Genomic DNA, 20,176 nt, shown 5'->3' on the forward strand with positions numbered 1-20,176 from the left:
AGTGTTCAATACTTTCTTCAGCACAATAGGATCTGACTTAAACAGTAAGTTTGACTCTAGTCCAAATTTCCCCCTTATTGACAAAGTACCAGCAACTATGTTACTTCATGGCACTAATGAAAAGGAAATAGAGTGTATTATAGATAAATTATCAAATAAAATCTCTGAGGACCAGTATGGAATCAGCAACAAATTCCTTAAAGCAGTTAAATGGACCATAGCACCCCTTTTGACTGACTAAATAAATCGATCAATTGCAGACGGCATTTACCCAAACTGTTTGAAAACAACCAAAGTTGTTCCTATACACAAGTCAGGAGACAAGAGCGCTTGTTCTAATTACAGACCTATTTCCTTATTACCTACTGTAGGAAAAATTTTTGAAAAAATTCTCAAGTCGAGAATAGTAGACTTTCTGGACAGAAACAGCGTCTTTACAGATAAACAGCTTGGCTTTCGTAATAAAAGAAGTACAGTGGACGCTATAGCAATTGTGATGGATAGCTTAAGGTCAGACAAAATCACTAGTACAAAAAGCTGTTGCGCATTTTTGGATCTAAAAAAGGCTTTGGATACCGTAGATCACAACCTGTTGTTGAAAAAGTGTGAACTTTATGGTCTTAGAGGCCATGTTCTGGAATTAATTACTTCCTACCTTACTGACCGAAAGCAGTTTGTACTACACAACAGCCTAAGGTCTACAGTTTTAGCAATAAACTGTGGAGTTCCACAAGGCTCAGTTTTAGGACCCATTTTGTTCCTTTTGTATATAAATGACATGCCGAAAGTCTGCCATACTCTTAAGGTCACTCTTTTTGCTGATGACACTTGTTTGCATTGTAGTTACGATAACAAAAACATTGATTGCGTACAACAAGATCTAACCAAAATTGAGAAGTGGCTTGGTGAAAATAAACTAACGTTAAATCAACAAAAAACATACTTGTTGACCCCAAGCTCTCCATTGCTAACTAATAGGGCCAATTTTTCTTTCAACGGTGTGACTATTGCCTATGCACAAGGTGTCAAGTATTTGGGATTACATATTGATATGAACCTAACTTTTAAAGAACATGTTATGTTCGTTCAAAAAAATTTTTGGCATTATTCAACCGCTACAATTTTTCAGACAGTTCGTAAGTCAAAAACGAATGCTGCATTTATACAAGATCTACATACAACCTGTTTTCCAATATGGAGTTCTGATTTATGGCTCTGCTAATAAAACAGATCTCTTGGCGCTTGAAAAAATACAAATACTGGTGTGGAGAATACTCTTTGGTGTTAAAGTTTAACTCAATTAACAACATAAGACAAAAGAATCGTTTACTATCAATACGTGAACTGCATTGTTTATGAACTGATGAAGTATCTGAGTAAAATTATAAGAAATGAACAACATAACACAGAGTTAAATGATGTCATTTCCAAAGATGAGATAGAAGTTATTACAAATGATTCAAAAAGAATCAAAACAATTAAAAATAGGTCGAAAGGCACTAAGCAAGAAAGCAAAATTCTTAAGTGGCGCTTACGCAAACTGTTTAATGTTTTAGTGAAATGGGATGTCAGCATTGTCTTAAAAATTGTTCAGTGTAAATCCAAACAACTGCCGCATTTACTTCATGATCTGAAAGATAATTATATTTGTGACAATGGGGAACTCGTAAAGGCTTTTTGGTAAGACTTCGCTCTTTTGGTGTTTTCTTTGTTTCTGTATTAAAATCAAAGATGAATTGTGTTTTTTCCAGTTCAGTTTTTAACTTTTGATTTAGTTCGGGGGATGGGTGTTGGAGGTAAACAAAATCGTACAACCCATAAAGAAGCAATTTGCTCTTAGGCACCACTTGACAGGCTTAATGCCTTATTGGTGTCCTTTCAGATACATTTAGATACAAAAATTGTATTTACAGTATCTGATAACATTTTATCATTATTTGAAATGCAAGTTATTAAATTTATTCCCTATAACTTCTGTTATTCATTGCTTTCAATATTTGCAATTGTTTTTAAGTATTCGCATTTTTTAGAAATTTATCTTTCTCAGATGGCTCTATGGAAACAGCCGTTTTTTAAATATCAATAATAATGATTTTATTCGAAATAAATCTTACCACAAGAACTTCTGAAAAAAGCGCTGAAATGGCGCTTTTAATTTCGACCCGGGTTACAATGTTGAATTATCATATCTATTAGGACTGAAATCTAGCTGGTTCGTCACAAATTTGGTCATATTTTCAGGGCGAGATTGCGATTGATTTGACCAAAACAGGAGGGTGGAAATCCGTTTTTCTGAGCAATGACGGACATCTGATGGCTTCAAAAGGAATCGCACAATGCGATACTGATCTTCTGACAGAGACAGTGCCTATCTCTTCAGGTAAGTGTCAAACTAGATCTGAGTTAAGTCTGAACTCGATTTCTAGCACTTCGGCTGTTACGAAAACTAAACAACCCAAGTTCTCTGGGTGGTAGCAGGAATTAAGAACATTTTTGCTTAGAACAAATTCTTTCAGTGATTGTTACGTGAACTCTATCCTTCAAATGTTTTTGTAAGAGATCTCAAAAGAAAAACTACATTGAGTACAAGGAGGCTCGTTAATGTGCGTTTGCACATGTTGTTCCGACCGAGCACATGTACATTTTTGACTTAATTATCAACCAAATGAAGAGATAATCAAAAATAGATGTTTGAGTTTAAACAAGTCGTTACACACACTCAAACTACTAATTGAATTACATAATGCCATGCCTCATGACAGCGCTCACGAGGTCTGCCATTAAAAGGAATATGAGAAAAAGAAACAAACAACAAAATAAGCAAAAACAAAAAAATGCACGGCAAGAACTCAATATCTAAATTTAAAAGCACCTAATAACAACTCAAAATGCAATCAGATAAAACCATAAAAACACTTTTACTTTTTCAGAACTAAACAGCAGATGAGACATTTTGCCTAATGAAACTAGGTATTAATTCGACAAGAAAGAAGAAAAAATCAGGCGAAAATCAAAAATCAATCAGCTTTTTTCAAACCAGAAATAAATTCAAACGTTTTAATATAATCAACTTTTAATGAAATAATTCAGGATTAGTTTACTGAGAAATCTTTACGAAACCATAAGTACCTCTCTTCGGTTAGAATAAGCCATAGAAACGGACTAAAGATGCAGATAAACTAAAAAATACCAATGATTTGAGAAAACACAAATTATTCCAGCCATTAAAGTCTTTATCTATAATCTGAATATTGTCTACTTTTCAACTGTTATTTATCATAATTCAGCTAAAATTATACTGAAAGATTCAGAATTTCATTTCGGCTTCATTGAAAATCATTGGGATTTGTTATTACACGAATGAGCTAAAAGAAGAGGAAAAGAAACAAACATTGAACCAGAAAGAAAATATATGAAAACGAAAATACTATTCCAACAACAAAACATCAGTTAAGACACAATATCAATAAACAAACTAATTTTTGAAGTACATAGAATTAGTGGGGACCTCTCAAAGATGGGACTAAAATACAAGTTGACGAAAATAACAAAAAACAGTGGAAAGTTTTTTAAAAAAGATCAAAATCATAAGTTTTCACACTATTCTCTATGAGTTGCCGGAATTGAGTAAGATCATGCAACTAATACTCAATCAGAAGTTTTGAGAGCTCTCAGTATTTTACGTCGATACAAAAATTTAAATAAAATAGGCAAAACAGCAAAATAAAAAAAATTGAGAGAGAGAGAGAGTGTGTCGAAGGCATTGAAAAAGGAACTTTTCGGAACAAATAATTTCAATTGGGATTCTCTTCTAACAGTATGACATCAAAGAATTAGAAAGAAGATTTTAGTAAACTCGTAGTATCAACTTCATTGAATTCAACAGCTTTAAAGTGAAGTCAATAAATACACTAATTTATGAATCGACAGAAAGACGAAAATTTTTGTCGTCAATAACTCATCTATAGGACATCTCAATGATTTTTACAACTATGAAACAGACAATAAATACAGGCATAGACCAAAATTTCACCAGAAACATGCGAGAAGAAAGTGTCAAAGCCATTTAAACCACAAGCTTTTCTCTGAATACTTTATCTATAATAAACTGAACGTCTTCTCTAAGCCAATTGAAACTATCATTTTTAGGATAAAGTAACAAGATATCAAAAATTAGAATAAATTATTGAAACTCGTGGCATCTAAATCATAATACCAATAGTTGGAAAATAGAACCACTCAGCCAATTAATTTTGGTGGCAGTAGAAAGGAAGGGGTTCCTGTCATTATTACAGTTCACAAAAATCAGTTTCTGATCGGTTGTTGATTAAAAAAATTCGAAAACTATTCTAAAGTGTTAAAAGCCGTTAGGTATCCACTCAAAAGCATTATATAGGTTCAGTTAAAGCTCATAAGGAAGCCTATTGCTCTTTTAGTCAACGAGTCTTTTCCATAGGACTAAAAAAATAATAAAATTTCAAAAAAAATCAATATTTTATTAAAAATTAAGATAACTCAGTGTCGATGCAAAAAAACGTGAGCGATTCCTTTAAACGAATTATTTGTTAATAGGCAACCATCTGTTCATGTAACTGTAACTGATGCTTGCCATTAACGAATCCTCGATATGAAAAGTGACTAGTCTCTTAGTGACATCAGAATAAAAAAGAAAAGTTTTCTAAAAATAACAGCTCTCAAGTAGAAGTCGAAAGTTTTTGATGATAAACTTCTCTATGAGACTAAAATTGGGCTTTTTATGGCCTTACGACTATAAGAAGCACAAAACTGATCCATTTCGTAGCGTGAAATGTAATTTTGAAGTAATATAATTCTTGAAGAAAATCTTAATTTGAACAAAAATTATACTAAAGGTGAAGAAATTCATGCCAAATATCCCGCATTCACACAGAACTTTGAACCTCCATATCTCCTCGCAAAAACAAAATTCAAAAAATGCGCATGTTTTTTTTCGAATTTTACGCTGGACGCGATTTTTAATTGTACTCTCTACGATGAATATATCCGTCGGCCAAATTTCACCCAACAAAAAAATCATTTGAATATTTAGTTCCCTTCCCCCACAAGTGGGGTCGGAACAAATATCATAGAAGAACACCAATGAATAATTGCAACAAGTCAGTATGCAAGATTGGATTGATAAAAACCGTCATTTTACGATGCAAATGGAATAAGTTTTGATGAAAAATAGAACTAATGGTTTGCCCCCAATTGCATACGTTCGAAAACTGATCAAAAATTGATTCATTGAATTTACTTTGAGTGATTAAAATCTAATTCAGAAACCAAATTGTGGAACTAAAAATTTTTATCATTACCAAATCGGTAATTGAAGAGTTTGGTACATAATTCTAACGTTGATAAAATTCATATCTGATGAGAAAAATGGATATTTTAAAAAACAATTTATTCAAAGTGTTGTTCAACTGATTGGTTAAAACAAAGCGTAACTGTTCATTATCTGGTCTTTTCGGAACATTTTACTCCAAAAAAGTTTTTTTTTTCGATCGAAACTCTGACGAAATTCTCAGGTCAATTTACACCCTTTCTTGCATAAAAATGAAACAGCTCAAAATCAAAATGAGGCAATTAACCGCTACATTTGATGATAGCTTGATCAAGTTATGTCGAAATTTAAGAAAAAATGAGAGTTGCTGATTTTGTGATTTCATTGGTATTTTTTGCAGTAGCCAAATGAGCTATTTTATAATAATTATAACCCAATAAACAGGCATTTTCAGGTGTTCGTAGTCTTAAAATGTGTTCATTATGATGGGTGACAAATTTCTGTGCATACAAATATTACCAATTCTAAAAGTCTGATCGACTTTTTTTTTCAGATTGTTCATCCGATTTCTAATACTCAAACAGTTGAAAAAGATTTCTTAAAATCTTAACCAAAAAAATTTGCTTTTTGACTCGATCATTACATCTTAAAGACAGACCTGAAATAAATTTTGCTGCTTTGCCCACGCAAATTCGGTTACTTTCAGTATCACTAGATTTTAAATGTAACCCAAATCCCCCAAGTTCTTGTAAATCATATAGCAAAACGGAATTTTGTTACGCGCTCGATTTAACTTGACCTACGCAAATCAGCCCTTCCTCTGCAGTTTAATAATCTACACAAGATTTTCCGGATGCAATCTTACAAAATTACAAAGGAAAATTTTATCATATGGTTTCCACAAAAAGAAAAAAGAACAATTTCTATCGTGACATCAAGTGCACTATAGAATATGCTCTTTTTGTTGAAAATATACAATAAAAATTTCCTTGTGAGGTTGCGAAAAACTTTGTTTGCATTCGTTTCATACAGTTTATTTAAAGAAAAGATAAACAATTTTCCGAGCAATTTTGTTCGGAAGAATCCAAAAACCTCTACGGACGGCTCTTAAACCAGAGCCCAAAGATAAACTGAAAGGGTTTTTCAGGTGTCTTCTATTCTGGAGACTGCACTGCTGTTGGCTACACAGGATTCAAGTTAAGCGATCCCAATTACTTCTCCGAAGGAATCATGGAACCTGTTGATCCAGCGTTAGGAACTGTTTCCTCCCCAGTATCTCTTGGCTACTTTTCGGAAAGTTTTTCTGATAATTTGAAAAAAACTTGACATGTTCATTAAGATCGAAAAATGTTCTTCCCGCGTTTCTTTCTGAGAACGATAAACAACTTTGCGACTGAAATTTGAATTTTCCACAGAAATATAGAATTGTGTAATTAAATTCTTCCCAAAATCAGACAAATTAAATCTTAAAAATTCAACACAATATTAATTAAGCACACTGCTAATAGCCCAAGTATTGAGACATCGTTGAAAGAAACAAATGTGCTCATAAAAGTTTTCACAAAAGTGAAACTCCATTAAAATTTTTCCTATAATAATTTTATCTTAAGTGTTTTGGAGTCTTTTGAACAAGTTTATAGCTTTTCTCAAACAATTAACTTCAAAAAATTGGCAACTCATAAAAAGCATTTTTGTCTTAGAATTTTTAAAAGAAGGTTCCCGAAAAATCAAAACCAGTCATAATCTGCCATTTATGAGGAAAAGTTCTGCATTATTCTCAAAGCTGGAAAAAAAGTAAACAAAAAATAAAACCTGGAGCCATTTAAACCCCAAATCACACGACAAAAGAGCTCACCCTGTGAATGGACTATGCGAGTGGAAATTCAACAAAAAGAAGTGTCAATTTCGGAGAAAATTTTCAAAAATCAGAACAAGGTTTTCCTTTTTGCTTTCAAAAAAATTTAGTTGCGAAATTCCCAAAGAAATTGAACAAAAATTAAAGCCACAATTATGTCGCCTAAATACTCGAGGTCTAAAAAACGCAGATGTTTACATAAGTGGAAGCCGGGTACAAGTTGCGTTGAGGCGTCGAAAAGCAAAAAAATCACTTTTTTTATAAAGAACTGAAATAACTCGAAGACGCTAACAAGAACTCAATAACTGATTGTTCTTGTGAAGTGTAAACTTTTTATAACACTTGGTTAAATATTCTTGATGAACATTACTACTATGTTTTCATCGACAGAAAGAAATTATCACACTCCAAGGAGAAGTGAAGTCAGCATAAATTTGACTGTGAAATTCTCAAAGCATCTGCCTGGACTCGAATACGAAATAACTTCAATACTGAATCATAGTTTTTTTCAATCTGAATTTTACTATTACCAGCGTTCTGATAATGGCATTTTTTACCTCGTACATCATGAACGTTTCAATCAATACCTGGCCATCATGATTTATAAACTGTATTTATTCGGCCTTCTAGTTATAGCTCATGATGGCGCAAATAAACAGAGTTTATAGCTCATAATGGCGCGAATACACAGAGTTTATAACTCATGATGGCGCGAATACACAGCGTTTATAATTCACGATGGCGCGAATACACGGCGTTTATAAGTCATGATGCGCAGAACACATACAGTCTATAAAACCTGATGACCAGAACTTTCAAAGTTTGATTTTTATTCTTGACAGACATCTAAACAGGATGCGTTAAAGTGTATATAATGCCGGGCAGTTCTACAATTCAAGGGCCATGTTTCATGACTGGGTAAAATTCAGATATGATGATCCAGTACTGAAACGCTATGGTAGCCAAATCCAGGTGAACACATCTTTTTGACAAATTTGCGTAAAATGCGCTCCTGTAAAAATTGTGTAAATACAGATAACAAAGAATCTAAAAATCATATCGAATGAAAAATTTTCCCTTCAGAAATCCAAGCAAACAATTCTAATGATTCGAGAAATTCATCAGCCAGTTGTTTGTTGCGGGCATATTCAATGAGTTGCTATATCCTAAATAATAGCTTTTAAGGTTTTTTCAGGGACAGCAGTAATGCACCAAACTCTTCTTCTACTGTGTAAGTTCGTTTTCTTGAACGCCACTGTGCGCTTAAAACTTTTTTCATCAATAAAATATGCATCTCTTCAACAAAGGCTATTAACCGTTTCATTTTTGTGTTCTCATAAAAGTCAATTTTTCACTGAAGAAACAAATCCTTTCTTTTTTCAACTTCCTTGCCTTTCACTCTTTTTTCGCTTCATACTCAAATAGTTTGCAACATATTTTTCTAGAAAACACCAACATAACGAAAAAAAATCGTGGTATAATTCAATGAAACTGTGCAGCACAAAGTTACAGAAAATTTGGTTACGGTAATTTTCAACTAAATTCGCTAAGGAAGCCTTCAAATAAGCATCATTAGAAGTAATTACATACCAGTCTGTCCACTAATAATTTTTAAACATGGAAAAAATTGCCAATTTTGGTGCATCTTTAGAGCTGGCTGAGCTGCTAACACTTTTGAATGAGATAGAAATTCAGATCACGCTAATTTCAAAGCCAAGAGCGCAAAAGTTGTTCGAATAGTAAAAACGGTCAAACAAATTTTTTCGTAAAAAAATATCTGCAGTACAATAGTTGTTTTGTTCAAGAGGAATTGAAAATCAGAAAAAGAACGAAAAAGAAATTTCTAATCATGATTTCTCCCATTCAATTTTGGAGGACTTTTAATGGATCCAGCTTTAATAATAATTTGAACAATGTAGTTCCAACTTTAGCCTGCATTATTTGTTATGGGGCTTTTTATGAATAGAGGTCTTTCAATTTTTTCTACCACAATTTCGATTAAGCGCGTAAAGAAATTTTTTATAGTGAAAATAAAAAAAGATTATCACAATGGAAAAAACGACAATAAAATTTTCGATGTTTTTTAATAAAATGATGGAGTTCGACCCTCTATTTTGGGCCTTAATAAAATTTTGCTGATTTTTTTTTGGCCTTACTGCACTGATTAAATTATTCTACAGCTGAACTCATTGAGCAATGTGCATAATAATAACTAGGAAAAAAACTGTACTGAAGGTTCATTCTGTTAACTTAATTTTCTCTTTAAGAAAGGAACATATCTTTTATGCAATTTCAGCAGTGGCAAAAAACTGAAAAAGCCTAATAGAACTAAAATTAATTTACTAGCTTTTATTCATGTTTCTTAAACAACTGGTTGAAAAGGAATTATATATTTTATCCCCATTTCTCATAGGTGAAGTAGAAATTTTTAATTGTCGCTTCAACGGATGGGTTATGTTAAAAAGAAAGATTTTTTAAAGCGAAGATTCTGCTCCCTTTACTCTTTGGAAATAATATTGACAACAAACTGGAGCAAACAAAATCATAAATTTTCCTAGTGTGCTCTGTCTAGAAGTAAAGTTGGTGACCTGGAACTATAAATATTACAAGTTTTCTAATGATGCAACTCAGAACTCTGTACAATGAATGTTTCAATAGGCCAAATTTGACTTAACAAAAAATAGTAAAAAGATAATTCTTCCCGCACGGAAATACAATAGATTGTAGCATTAGAGTTGGTATTATATTTTACAAAGCCTTTGTCTCACAATTCAACAAATTAGCGCAATAAAAACCTAAAGGTTTTAATCATTATTGGGCTGGTTTTCGAAGTATAAAAAAATTCTATAAAAAAATTTCGAAGTATCAAAAAAAGAAGTATCAAAAAATCTGATGAAAACCAATTTGATGAATTTGAGTTAACAAAAGATCCACACGGTAAATTCAAACCATCTGCGAGAAAAAAATCTCATTCATAACAAACTGACACTCTTCGAATTAACTAAATGTTCACCAATCTCTTTGCTGAAAAATAGTTTGAATTTGTCAGTGTACATAGTTCTCCGACGCTGTAGCAAGCTAAAAAACGGTAGAAGTATCAGCTGTCTTAAATTAAAATGGAACCAGTTCCTTTTAGCTCTTGTACGACCGCGGAAGTAATGAAAATCGACCCCTATGCAAGGAAGTGGGCGAAAACTGCTGATAACAGGTGTCTGGTTCAACCAGGCAAATTGGGAAATATCGGGAGCTCAAATGAAACAGTGGAGGAAGTTTGTGTTATTCGTGAGTGCGAGTTTTGTTTCTAAATTTGTATTTTTTTTTGCATTAAAGTGGCATATGATAAATTTTGTGAGCATAGCCAAACAAAATTGTTACTAGCAAGCTCAAATACAGATAAAAAATTGGCTTTTGGAGGACTTTCATGTTTCACATTGACAGCGCTAAAGATGGATGGATCATCTCGGTAAATCATTTTTATATTTCCATAGATTATACTAATTTTATTCAATGGCTTCTAGTTTAACTAACTTTTGATTGCAGTTTTCTTTGCTTTAGTTTTCTTCAATGTTCCTCTCAAAATACCAATGGAGGCTTGTAATAAATTATGAAATTTATTTACTTCAGATGAAAACTTTATTTAACAGAACACGAGCATATGTTTCTTGTTAACTTAAGTTACAAAATAAGAAAATTTTATTAATTCATTGGTATAATTTTTGGCTGTCAGTTAAATTCTTTCTACGTCCCTACTTGTTCTTAGGGGGTATACTTTTAGCTGTTGGTTACTTTGTTAGATTAAGAGTATTGCAAAAAGTCTCATCAATTGTTTGAAAAAAAAGATATAAGTGGCGATTAGTTGATCAGCCAGTGATAACCATGTTCAATTGTAAGCAAGAATCTTGCAAGAAATTTTGAAATATTATTAGTTCTTTTTAGTTGCTGGAACTTTCAGGCCTTTTCACATTATTTTGTCCTCAGAAAAATTTAATTTCCAGAAGTACTCGAGTTTGCCATCTATTATCGATTTCTCCGTTTTTAAACTAAGCCGGGTCAAGACCGAGTTATTAACTTTTGAGATTATCCATTTCCATTTGCTAACTTGTGAACTCTACGTTTCTCGCAAGTTCCTTCCGGTTGAGCGAAATTATAACTAGTTCATTGAACTTTTGGAAATAAATTTAAGGATTTAGCTAGAAGACGCTAGATTTTAATATTTGGATCTCATTTTCGTTTTTTGTTAAATTTGTTGTTTACATGATAAAATTGTTTTTTTTTGCATGAAAAATAACGTCAAACTTTTTTCATGTCGTTTAAAGAGAAACAGAAATGTGATCTCACTTGCTGGCACACTTTGTTGTTTTGACGTTTGTACTCTTTGTAAAAGTCTATCAAGGTTTTAAAAAAAACTGGATTACTTTTTTATAGACAGTCTATCTCTGCTCCAATTGGTGAGCAACTAACAAAAAATTGTTAATAAGCCATTTCAAAGCATTCCATGCTATCACATATTCGCGAAGTTCTTTTTCAACTGTCAAAAATTCCATATAAGTAGCAATAAGTTGATGAGCTTATTCCTCAGTGTTGACCATATTAAGTCGTTTGCGAAAAATTTTTCAACAATATTGAAAATTATTATCAATTACTTATAACTGCATACATTCTTAGACATTCTCAGTAAATAAGAATTCGTTAGTTGAGGAACTTTTTGAAAAGTCTCATCAATTGTTAGACAAAAATATATAAGTGGCGATGAGTAGATGAGCCGGTGATGGCCAAATTCGAATGTATGGAGAAATCTTGCAAGCCTATTTAAAAACAATTATTAATTCCATTCAGTTGCAAAAACTTTTACGCGTTTTTACTGATTTTTTTCCTCAGAAATGTTTGATTCTAAAAAGCACTCGAGTGTGCTTTCCAAAATGGATTTCTCCGTATTACACTAACCCGGTTCAGGACGGAATTATTAATGATAACTTTCAATTCAAATTGCTAACTTCTAAATTGTACATTTCTTGCGAGTTCCATTCAGTTGAGCTAAATTCTGACTGGATAGTTGAACTTGAAGAAATAAGTTCAAAGATTCAGCTTAAAAAGGGTATAGATTCTTATATTTGGTTCCCATCTTTTTAAATTTTTGGTAGAAATGTTGTTGACATATTGAATTTGTTTTTTTTTTCGCATGAATAATTACGTTAGAGTTCTTAAATATCCGTTGTTTAATGCAAAACAGAAAATTGATTTCACTTGTTTGCACACTTTCTTTGGTTAGACGTTTGTCTTTTTCGTAAAAATCGATCAAGCATTTAAAAAACTGATTTACTTCCTTAGGGGAAGCTATCTCTGCTCTAATTTGTAAGCAACAAACAGAAGATTGTTCACAAGCAGTGTCAAAGCATTACGTGCTATCACGAAATCGCGAGGCTCTTTTTAAACTGTCAAAATGCCCTTATAAGTAGCGATAAATTGATGAACTTTTTCCTCAGTGATGCCCGTGCTCATTTGTATGCAAAAATAATTCAAGGTTATTCAAAATTTTTGTCAATTATTTACAGCTGCATAAGTTTATTGAAACTCTCATTAAATTGTTTGTCCTCAGCACAAAATTTAATCCAATAGGTAATTGAGTTTGCTATCTGAAATGCATTTCTTCATTTTACTCTAACTTTTCTTCATTCCAAATGTTTAACATGTGAGAAAATTCAATTCGAAGTGCTATTTCGTAAACTGCACGTTTCTTACGAGTTCCAGCCCGTCGAGCTCAAATCTAATTGGAGAATTAAAGGATAAAAATTAGCGTGAAGACGGTATAGATAATGATATTAACATCACATTTTTTCTTTTTTGGTAAAACTTTTGTTCGCTTGATAAAATTGTTTTTTTTTGCTTGAGAAAATATGTTATTCATGACGATATGTCTGTCGTTTCTAGTTTCAATTTAGTGAAATAAAAAAATTCGATCTCCTTGCTATGTCCCGTTTCTGTTGAGACGATTATAATTTTGGTAAAATTGTTGTTGACATATTGAAATAGCTTTTTTTGCGTGAAAAATTACGTTAGAGTTTTTAAATATCCGTTGTTTACTGCAAAATAGAAAAATGATTTCACTTGTTTGCACACTTTTTTTGTTCAGAAGTTTTTCTTTTTCTTAAAAATCAATCAAGCATTTAAAAAAACTGATTCACTTCCTTAGAGGAAGGCTATCTCTGCTCTAATTTGTAAGCAACTTAGAAAAGATTGTTCACAAGCAGTGTCGAGGCATTACGTGCTATCACTAAATTGCGAGGCTCCTTGTAAACTGTCAAAATCCATTATAAGTAGCGATAAATTGATGAACTTATTCCTCAGTGATGCCCGTGCTCAATTGTATGCAAAAATATTTCCAGGTTTTTTCAAAAGTTTTGTCAATTACTTATAGCTGCATAAGTTCATAGAAACTCTCATTAAATTTTTTGTTCTTAGCAAAAAATTTAATTCAATAGGTACTTGAGTTTGCTATCTGAAATGCATTCCATTATTTCACTCTAATTTTTCTTCATTCCAAACGTTTAACATGTGAGAAAATTCATTTCGAAGGTTTACTTCGTAAACTGTACGTTTCTCACGAGTTCCACCACGTCGAGCTCAAATCTAATTGGAGAATTAAAGGATAATGTTTAGCGTGATTATGGTATAGATGTTGATATTAACATCACATTTTTTCCTTTTTGGTAAAACTTTTGTTCGCTTGAAAAAATTGTTTTTTTTTATGCTTGAGAAAATATATGCTTGAGAGTTGACGATATGTCTGTCGTTTCTAGTTTCATTTGTTTGAAATAAAAAAAATCGATCTCCTTGCTATGACCCGTTTCTGTTTAGACGTTTGAACTTTTTGTGAGAATCTATCAAGGTTTTAAAAAACTTTAATTTACTTCCCTATAGGGAGCCCCCTTGTCAACTGCTAGAAAATCCCGAGAAAATGCAATAAGTTGATGAGTTATTTCCCCAGTGGTTGTCATTTTCATTTGTATGCAAAAATTTTGCCAAGTTATTTAAAAATATTATCATTTATGTATAGCTGCATGACCTCTTACGCATTTTTTCATAAAAAAAATTTAAATCAGAGATGTATTTGATTTTTCTATCCAAAATTCATCCTCCACTTTTCATCAACCTGGCTCGAGACCAAATGTTTAACTTGTAAGAACTTCCCGAGTTGAGAATTTGTTTGGGTTCAAACATAAGGAGTTGTCAGTTTTTGTCGGTTTTATATTGCAAAAACCGATCAAACCCTGACGTTCTTTTCGTCGTTTTCGGTAATTAATTGTAAGAATCGTCGGTTTTTGCCGTTCTAAAAATCTTTAAAAAATGCCAAGCTCTGTGGGGGATGTGAACCTTCGACCCCTAAATTACTATCCACCTTCTCCTCCACTGCACCACCAGTGACTAAATTTTACCCTACTCCGTTTGTATTTAAAACGAAATGAGACTGACAATACCGACGAAAAACGACGATAATCGACACTTCTTACATCAAAAATTGACAATACCGACAATCGGTAATCGACATTTCCTACATAAAAAACCGACGAAATCAACAAAATTCTACAAAAAATAACGCTTCTTACGTCAATTTCGTCGCATTTTCTCAACCTGGGTTGCTATTTTCTTTCAGGAGATGGTTGACATGTAATAAAACGTAAGTCAAATAGCTACTTTGTACGTTTCATGCGAGTTCGTTCCGGTCGAGTTCAACATATAATAAATTCAACTTCAACTGAACTTTTTCTTTTTTTCAAATTTTTTCATTCACCATAGAAAGCGCGAAAGAATTAGTTGTTCAGTATGTATAACATAATACAAGGTGTTAATCAATGTGTTAATTTACAAGTTAAGCATTCAAATTGGACCGGTAAATGTTACATCGTCAGCCCATAAAAATTGCTGACTGCTGATTCAGCTTCCCCATAATTACCTAATTTTACCCAATTTTATTACCTATGTTTCATGAGGTATATTTTTTAGAGCGGTATCGACAATAGGACAATTGGAAAAATATATTTGAAAACATTGATGAAACCATTTTTGTCAAAATTTTATCTGGATACTTTGACGTCTTAACAAAGTTTTTATGCAAGACATCTTTCTGGCGTTACATGTCAATGACAGAGCTGTTCGGCTATGTCTTTATAAAGTAGGATAATGAGAGTTAGTTATATTTTGGGAAGCTTGAACTGTAAAAAAAAATTGAAAGTTAAAAAAATATAATTTGCGAGTGGAAGAAAATTTTATATTCCGATTATTGAACTCAAAAACAAGAACTCCAAGTAAAGAAAAAGTTGGATGGTTTGCCGCTATGATGAAAAGGTCATGTGTGATCTCTTAATAACAGTACGAAGTGCCGAATTATGTGGAAAATTATCAAAGTGACAATTGATTTCAAGAATAGAATTTACTTACTATATCAATTTCAGGTCTGAAAGATTATAAGATCATAGCTAGGCCCGAAATTAAAGGCTGATTGAGAAGTTTTATTTAATATTAATTGAATTGCCACGAAAGCATAGACAGCACCTGCTGCACTAACTACGTTTTATACATTGATAAGTTGTGTATTGATGTGAGAGAGAGAAGTATTAATCAATGTTTCAATTGGCGGCAAGATTTGTTACGAATCAGTCGGTTTATATAGCATTATGTTCCCGCAATCATAGCTTAATGGTTGTGACATTCCCAACTCGAACTGTGACTTTTAAATCAAAAATCGGAAAGTATCGGAAGTCATTCTCGACTTCCTTCACCCCTCCTTTCGGGTTGGGTGTCACCTAAGAGAGCCGCGCAAAACCTAGCGTGTTTTGTTTTACCTAACCCCTTGGTGAGGACATCTGCGATCATGAGGTCAGTTTGCAAGTATTTCAATTCCAGCTCTCCCCTTTCTACAAGCTCCCTTATGAAATGAAGTTTAAGTGCAAAGTGTTTTGTTTTTCCATAGTGAGTGGACTGCTTGCTGAGCGCTATGCATGCCTGGTTGTCAACGAAAATCTCAATAGGTTTTTGCACCTCAACGCTTAAGTCCTGAAGCAGATCTCTCAAGTGAATGGCCTCCTTTGTTGCCTCTACTAAGGAATTCATTTCGGCTTCTGCCGTTGATGTAGCAACACATCTTTGAACCTTTGTTGACCAGCTGACAACGGCTGAGCTACTACTAAGTTTGAAACAATATCCTGAAGTGCTTTTCCTATGGTCTAAATTTCCCGCCCAATCGGCATCGGAGTAACACTCTAAGGTTAACTTGTCTCCCCTCCTAAAAACTAAACTCTTTGACTTAGAACCTTTGAGGTATCTCAAAACTCTTTTTCCGGCTTTCCAGTGATTTTCCCCTGGATTCTCAACAAAAGAACTTAAGGAATTTGCTGCAAAAGCAATGTCTGGTCTACTTGAGCAAGCTAAATAATTCAAGCAACCCACTAAATTTCTAAAATCAAAATTTTTCATGCGCTCTTGCTCTTCACTCCCCTCCTGAGGGCAGTCTTCTTTTGTTAGTTTTATTTCTGCAAGTGGTGTCTCTACTGATTTGCAATTTTCTAGTCCAAATCTCTCTAACAGCTTTTCAATATACTGTTCTTGGTTGATTTCAATTGAATTTTCCTTTTTCACAATTTTCATTCCAAGAAACCAACAAAGATCCCTACAATCACTTATTTTGAAATCCTTAGACAGCTCACTCTCAAACCAAGCCGAGAAGTTTTCCTGAAATTCACAGCTTATTATATCATCTACCCACAAACAAACTGCGCCTTGAACTTGTGTTTCACTTTTCTTTATGAACAAACAGTTATCATGAACCGAAGATTCAAAACCTTTAGCTACCAAAAAGTTCCTAAATGTCTGATACCAATTCCTTCCTGACTGCTTAAGACCGTAAAGACTTTTCTTCATTAAACAAATAAGAGGTTTTCCTTTGTTGTCTAATTGCTCAAAACCTTCTGGTTGTTTCATGTAAATTTTTTCAGCTATAGGTGCATTAAGGTATGCCGTTTTTATATCCATTTGTCTTATTTTCGACCCTTTTTGAACAGACAAGCTCACAATTAAACGAATTGTTGACAACCTAGTCGTTGGTGAGTACGTCTCATGAAAATCCTTCCCCAAGACTTGACTGTAACCTTTGGCCACGAACCTTGCTTTGAATCTACTTATCTCCCCCGTCGCACCATATTTAACTCCAAAATGCCATCTACTACCCACTACTTTTGCTCCATTATTCTCAACCAGATCCCAAACTTTATTTTCACTCAGTGAGTTATATTCGTCCTGCATTGCCTTCCTCCAGTTTTCATTCTTGAGCGCCTCTTTTGCGTTTTTAGGTAACAAATTTTGATCAACAATTTCACTTAAAAAAACTATTTCACTCATCTCTTTTTTTACCTCATGTTCTAGATTTGCCTGTTCATTCACTCCGAAGTAATAGTTGTTCTCGTCGAACCTTGCATTCCTTGTTTTTTGAACCTTAAGCTCACCGCGATCGTTTTCTTTTCCTATCAAAAAAGATCTACTATCGAGTGCATGACCTAAGAAAATTCCTTTTTTTGCTTTTCTGTCTATTTTGTTTCTGAACTGTTTCTCTAGGAAAGGGTAAGCTACACAACTGAATACTTTCATGAAACTAAGATTTGGTTTCTCACCATACATGGCTTCATGAGGGGTTTTCTTTATTGCCGAATGATAGCAAAAATTTTTCAAATAGAACGCCATGTTGAGCGAATAAGTCCAATACTTTTTCTCTAAAGAAGCCTGATCTCCTAAACATCTAGCAGTTCCTACAGTGACGTCCCAAAGTTTCTCAATTTTACCATTCTCTTGTGGCGTGTACGCCGCAGAATTCTCAAGCCTGATTCCTTTTAGCCGGGCAAACTTTTTAAAGTCGCTAGATATGTACTCTTTTGCACCATCTGATACTAAAGTTAAAGGTTGGCCTACATCTGCACAAAATTGTTGAAATTTTTCTAGAGTCTCGTCCCTTGACTTCATAAAGTAAACCCTACAATATCTACTGAAGCTATCAACAAATCCTATCGCGTACTTGTGGCCATCTACAGCCTCGGGGGTAATAGGCCCTAAGATGTCTGTGTGCACAATGTCCAACACTGCTTGTGCTCTTGTTGTGCAATCTTTTGCTATTGGTTGTTTCTTAGCCTTATTCAACTCACAAATCTCACATACATCTACCGAACTGTCGCTGATACGCATTCCTTCAACGTGTTCAACTAGTTTGCTAAGGTCCGTAAAATTGTTATGACCCAATCTTTTGTGCCACATTTTTAAGCTACTGGACAGTAGGCAATTTTCTTTGCAAGTTTTATCAATCTCTCTAAAGTCCCAAATGAACAAATTTTTCTCCTGCCTAAGTGGGTACTCTAGACCGCTTTTGTCAATTATGCTTAGTTCTGGTCCTATCAAAACTTCAGCTCCTGCTTCTCTAAGTTTACTAATTGACACTAGACTGTGTGAGTTTTCAGGTATAAACAAGGCGTTCTCTAAGATAATTTTTCTATTAACCTGATTACTATCCTTAACTAAAAATGCAACTGTACCTCGGCCACAAGTTTCAGACTCCGTTTTGTTTGCGTTCAGTACTTTGCCCGAGAAACTGTCATCGAAATCGATAAACATTTCCCTGTTGTTCATCATGTGACTTGTTGCCCCCGAATCTAGCACTAGTCCTACTCCCTCATCATCAAATGGGCATAAAAAGAAACTGAAGTATTCTTCATCTTTTGCTAAGTTCTGTTTCTCATTTCTAACGCTTCGCCTGGCATGACTCTCAAACTTTTTATTCCTACACTCTGTAGCTTTGTGTCCAAACTTATTGCAATTGTAGCATTGAATTACTTTGCTGGTATTAGGCTGTGGGTTATGAGGCTTATTATTTGAGCGACAGAATTTTGCAATATGTCCAAACTTGTTACAGTTATGGCACCTCTTGTGCTTTGTTAGGAAGACACTTTCACTTGCGTTTTTCCTATCACTCTCTATTCTTCGCTCAGTGTCAAAGTTGATCAGATCTCGCTTCAACTCATCAAGTGATTTATCCTCACTACCGTACTTAACAAGTGTGACAAAATTATCAAATTCGTTCGGCAGACCTTTCAGTAGAATTGATGTAAACGTTTTTTCACTCAAACCCTCGTTGACTTGGTTAAGGTTAAATTGTAGTTCCTCTGCTCTTGTTATATACTCGATTAGACTTTCGTCGTCTCTTTTAACAAGGCTAGTGAGTTCGCTTACTAATTTTTGTAATCTAGGTCTCTCAAAGCTACGGAATCTCTTAGTTAACACATCCCATGCTTCAGCCCCATCTCCTTTATATGGCCTAAGATAAAGAACTGACTGCTTGTCTAGCGCCGAGACAAGCTCATACCATATTTGCATTTGCTTTTCTTTGAAAATTTCTCTCCCTTTATCTATAGCTGCGTCTTTTTCGGCTCGTGAAGCGTTAGGGCGTGTAGATGGGACATAATCTTCAAATGTACTACTACCATCAAGTACCTTGTACAACTTAAGGACAAAAATGCGAGCTTCAAATTGCTCCGAAAAGTACAAAAAGTCTTCTTCTTTCCCGCTGAATCGGACACGTTCGTTCTTATCACTCATCTCTTGTCTAACCAGTCTATCAATGCAAAGCAAAAATTATTCTCTAATCAGTTTATCAATTCAATCCTTTTTCACTCGTTACTTTCATACAAAAACCAACTCTTTGGAGAATTAGGATTAAAAGGTCGGCAAACAAAAGGTCCTACACGCACACACTACCCTCTTGTCTATGTCATTACTGGTCACTGAGAAACGGCCAGGCCACGTCCTTACAAGGTTCGACTGTAAAAGGATCCTCTAGGTCGGGTGTTATCCTTAGCGGAACCCAGGTTGCAATAACTTCACAGACTCAAGGGCAGTCTCTACATGTATCGCCCCTTATTAGCATGATTATTTTTCCAAAGTTATTATCATTTATCAATCAAGTTCGACCATATTTGTAGAGT

General features: G+C 33.8%; 2 protein-coding genes across 2 annotated transcripts in view; one reads left to right on the top strand and one right to left on the bottom strand.

The window, feature by feature from the left end:
• The window catches only part of LOC142340926 (uncharacterized), a 65,034-nt gene extending 54,514 nt beyond the window's left edge, over positions 1-10,520 (top strand). Inside the window, exons 14-16 of the mRNA XM_075391705.1 lie at positions 2,242-2,380; positions 6,453-6,555; positions 10,297-10,520. Of these exons, the coding sequence (XP_075247820.1) occupies positions 2,242-2,380; positions 6,453-6,555; positions 10,297-10,465 (411 nt within the window). The 3' untranslated portion in view covers positions 10,466-10,520. The remainder of the gene's footprint in view (positions 1-2,241; positions 2,381-6,452; positions 6,556-10,296) is intronic.
• A 5,397-nt stretch (positions 10,521-15,917) lies between these two features.
• Positions 15,918-19,790, bottom strand: LOC142341287 (uncharacterized). Its single transcript, XM_075392206.1, has 3 exons — positions 17,914-19,790; positions 17,303-17,529; positions 15,918-16,582 (listed from the first exon to the last, which is right to left on the bottom strand). The coding sequence occupies exons 1-3, from the start codon at positions 19,788-19,790 to the stop codon at positions 15,918-15,920; spliced, it is 2,769 nt and encodes a 922-aa protein (XP_075248321.1).
• Positions 19,791-20,176: the final 386 nt, after the last annotated feature.

Source organism: Convolutriloba macropyga, chromosome 6, assembly GCF_964194025.1.
Source record: "Convolutriloba macropyga chromosome 6, txConMacr16.3, whole genome shotgun sequence".
Lineage (NCBI taxonomy): Eukaryota > Metazoa > Xenacoelomorpha > Acoela > Convolutidae > Convolutriloba > Convolutriloba macropyga.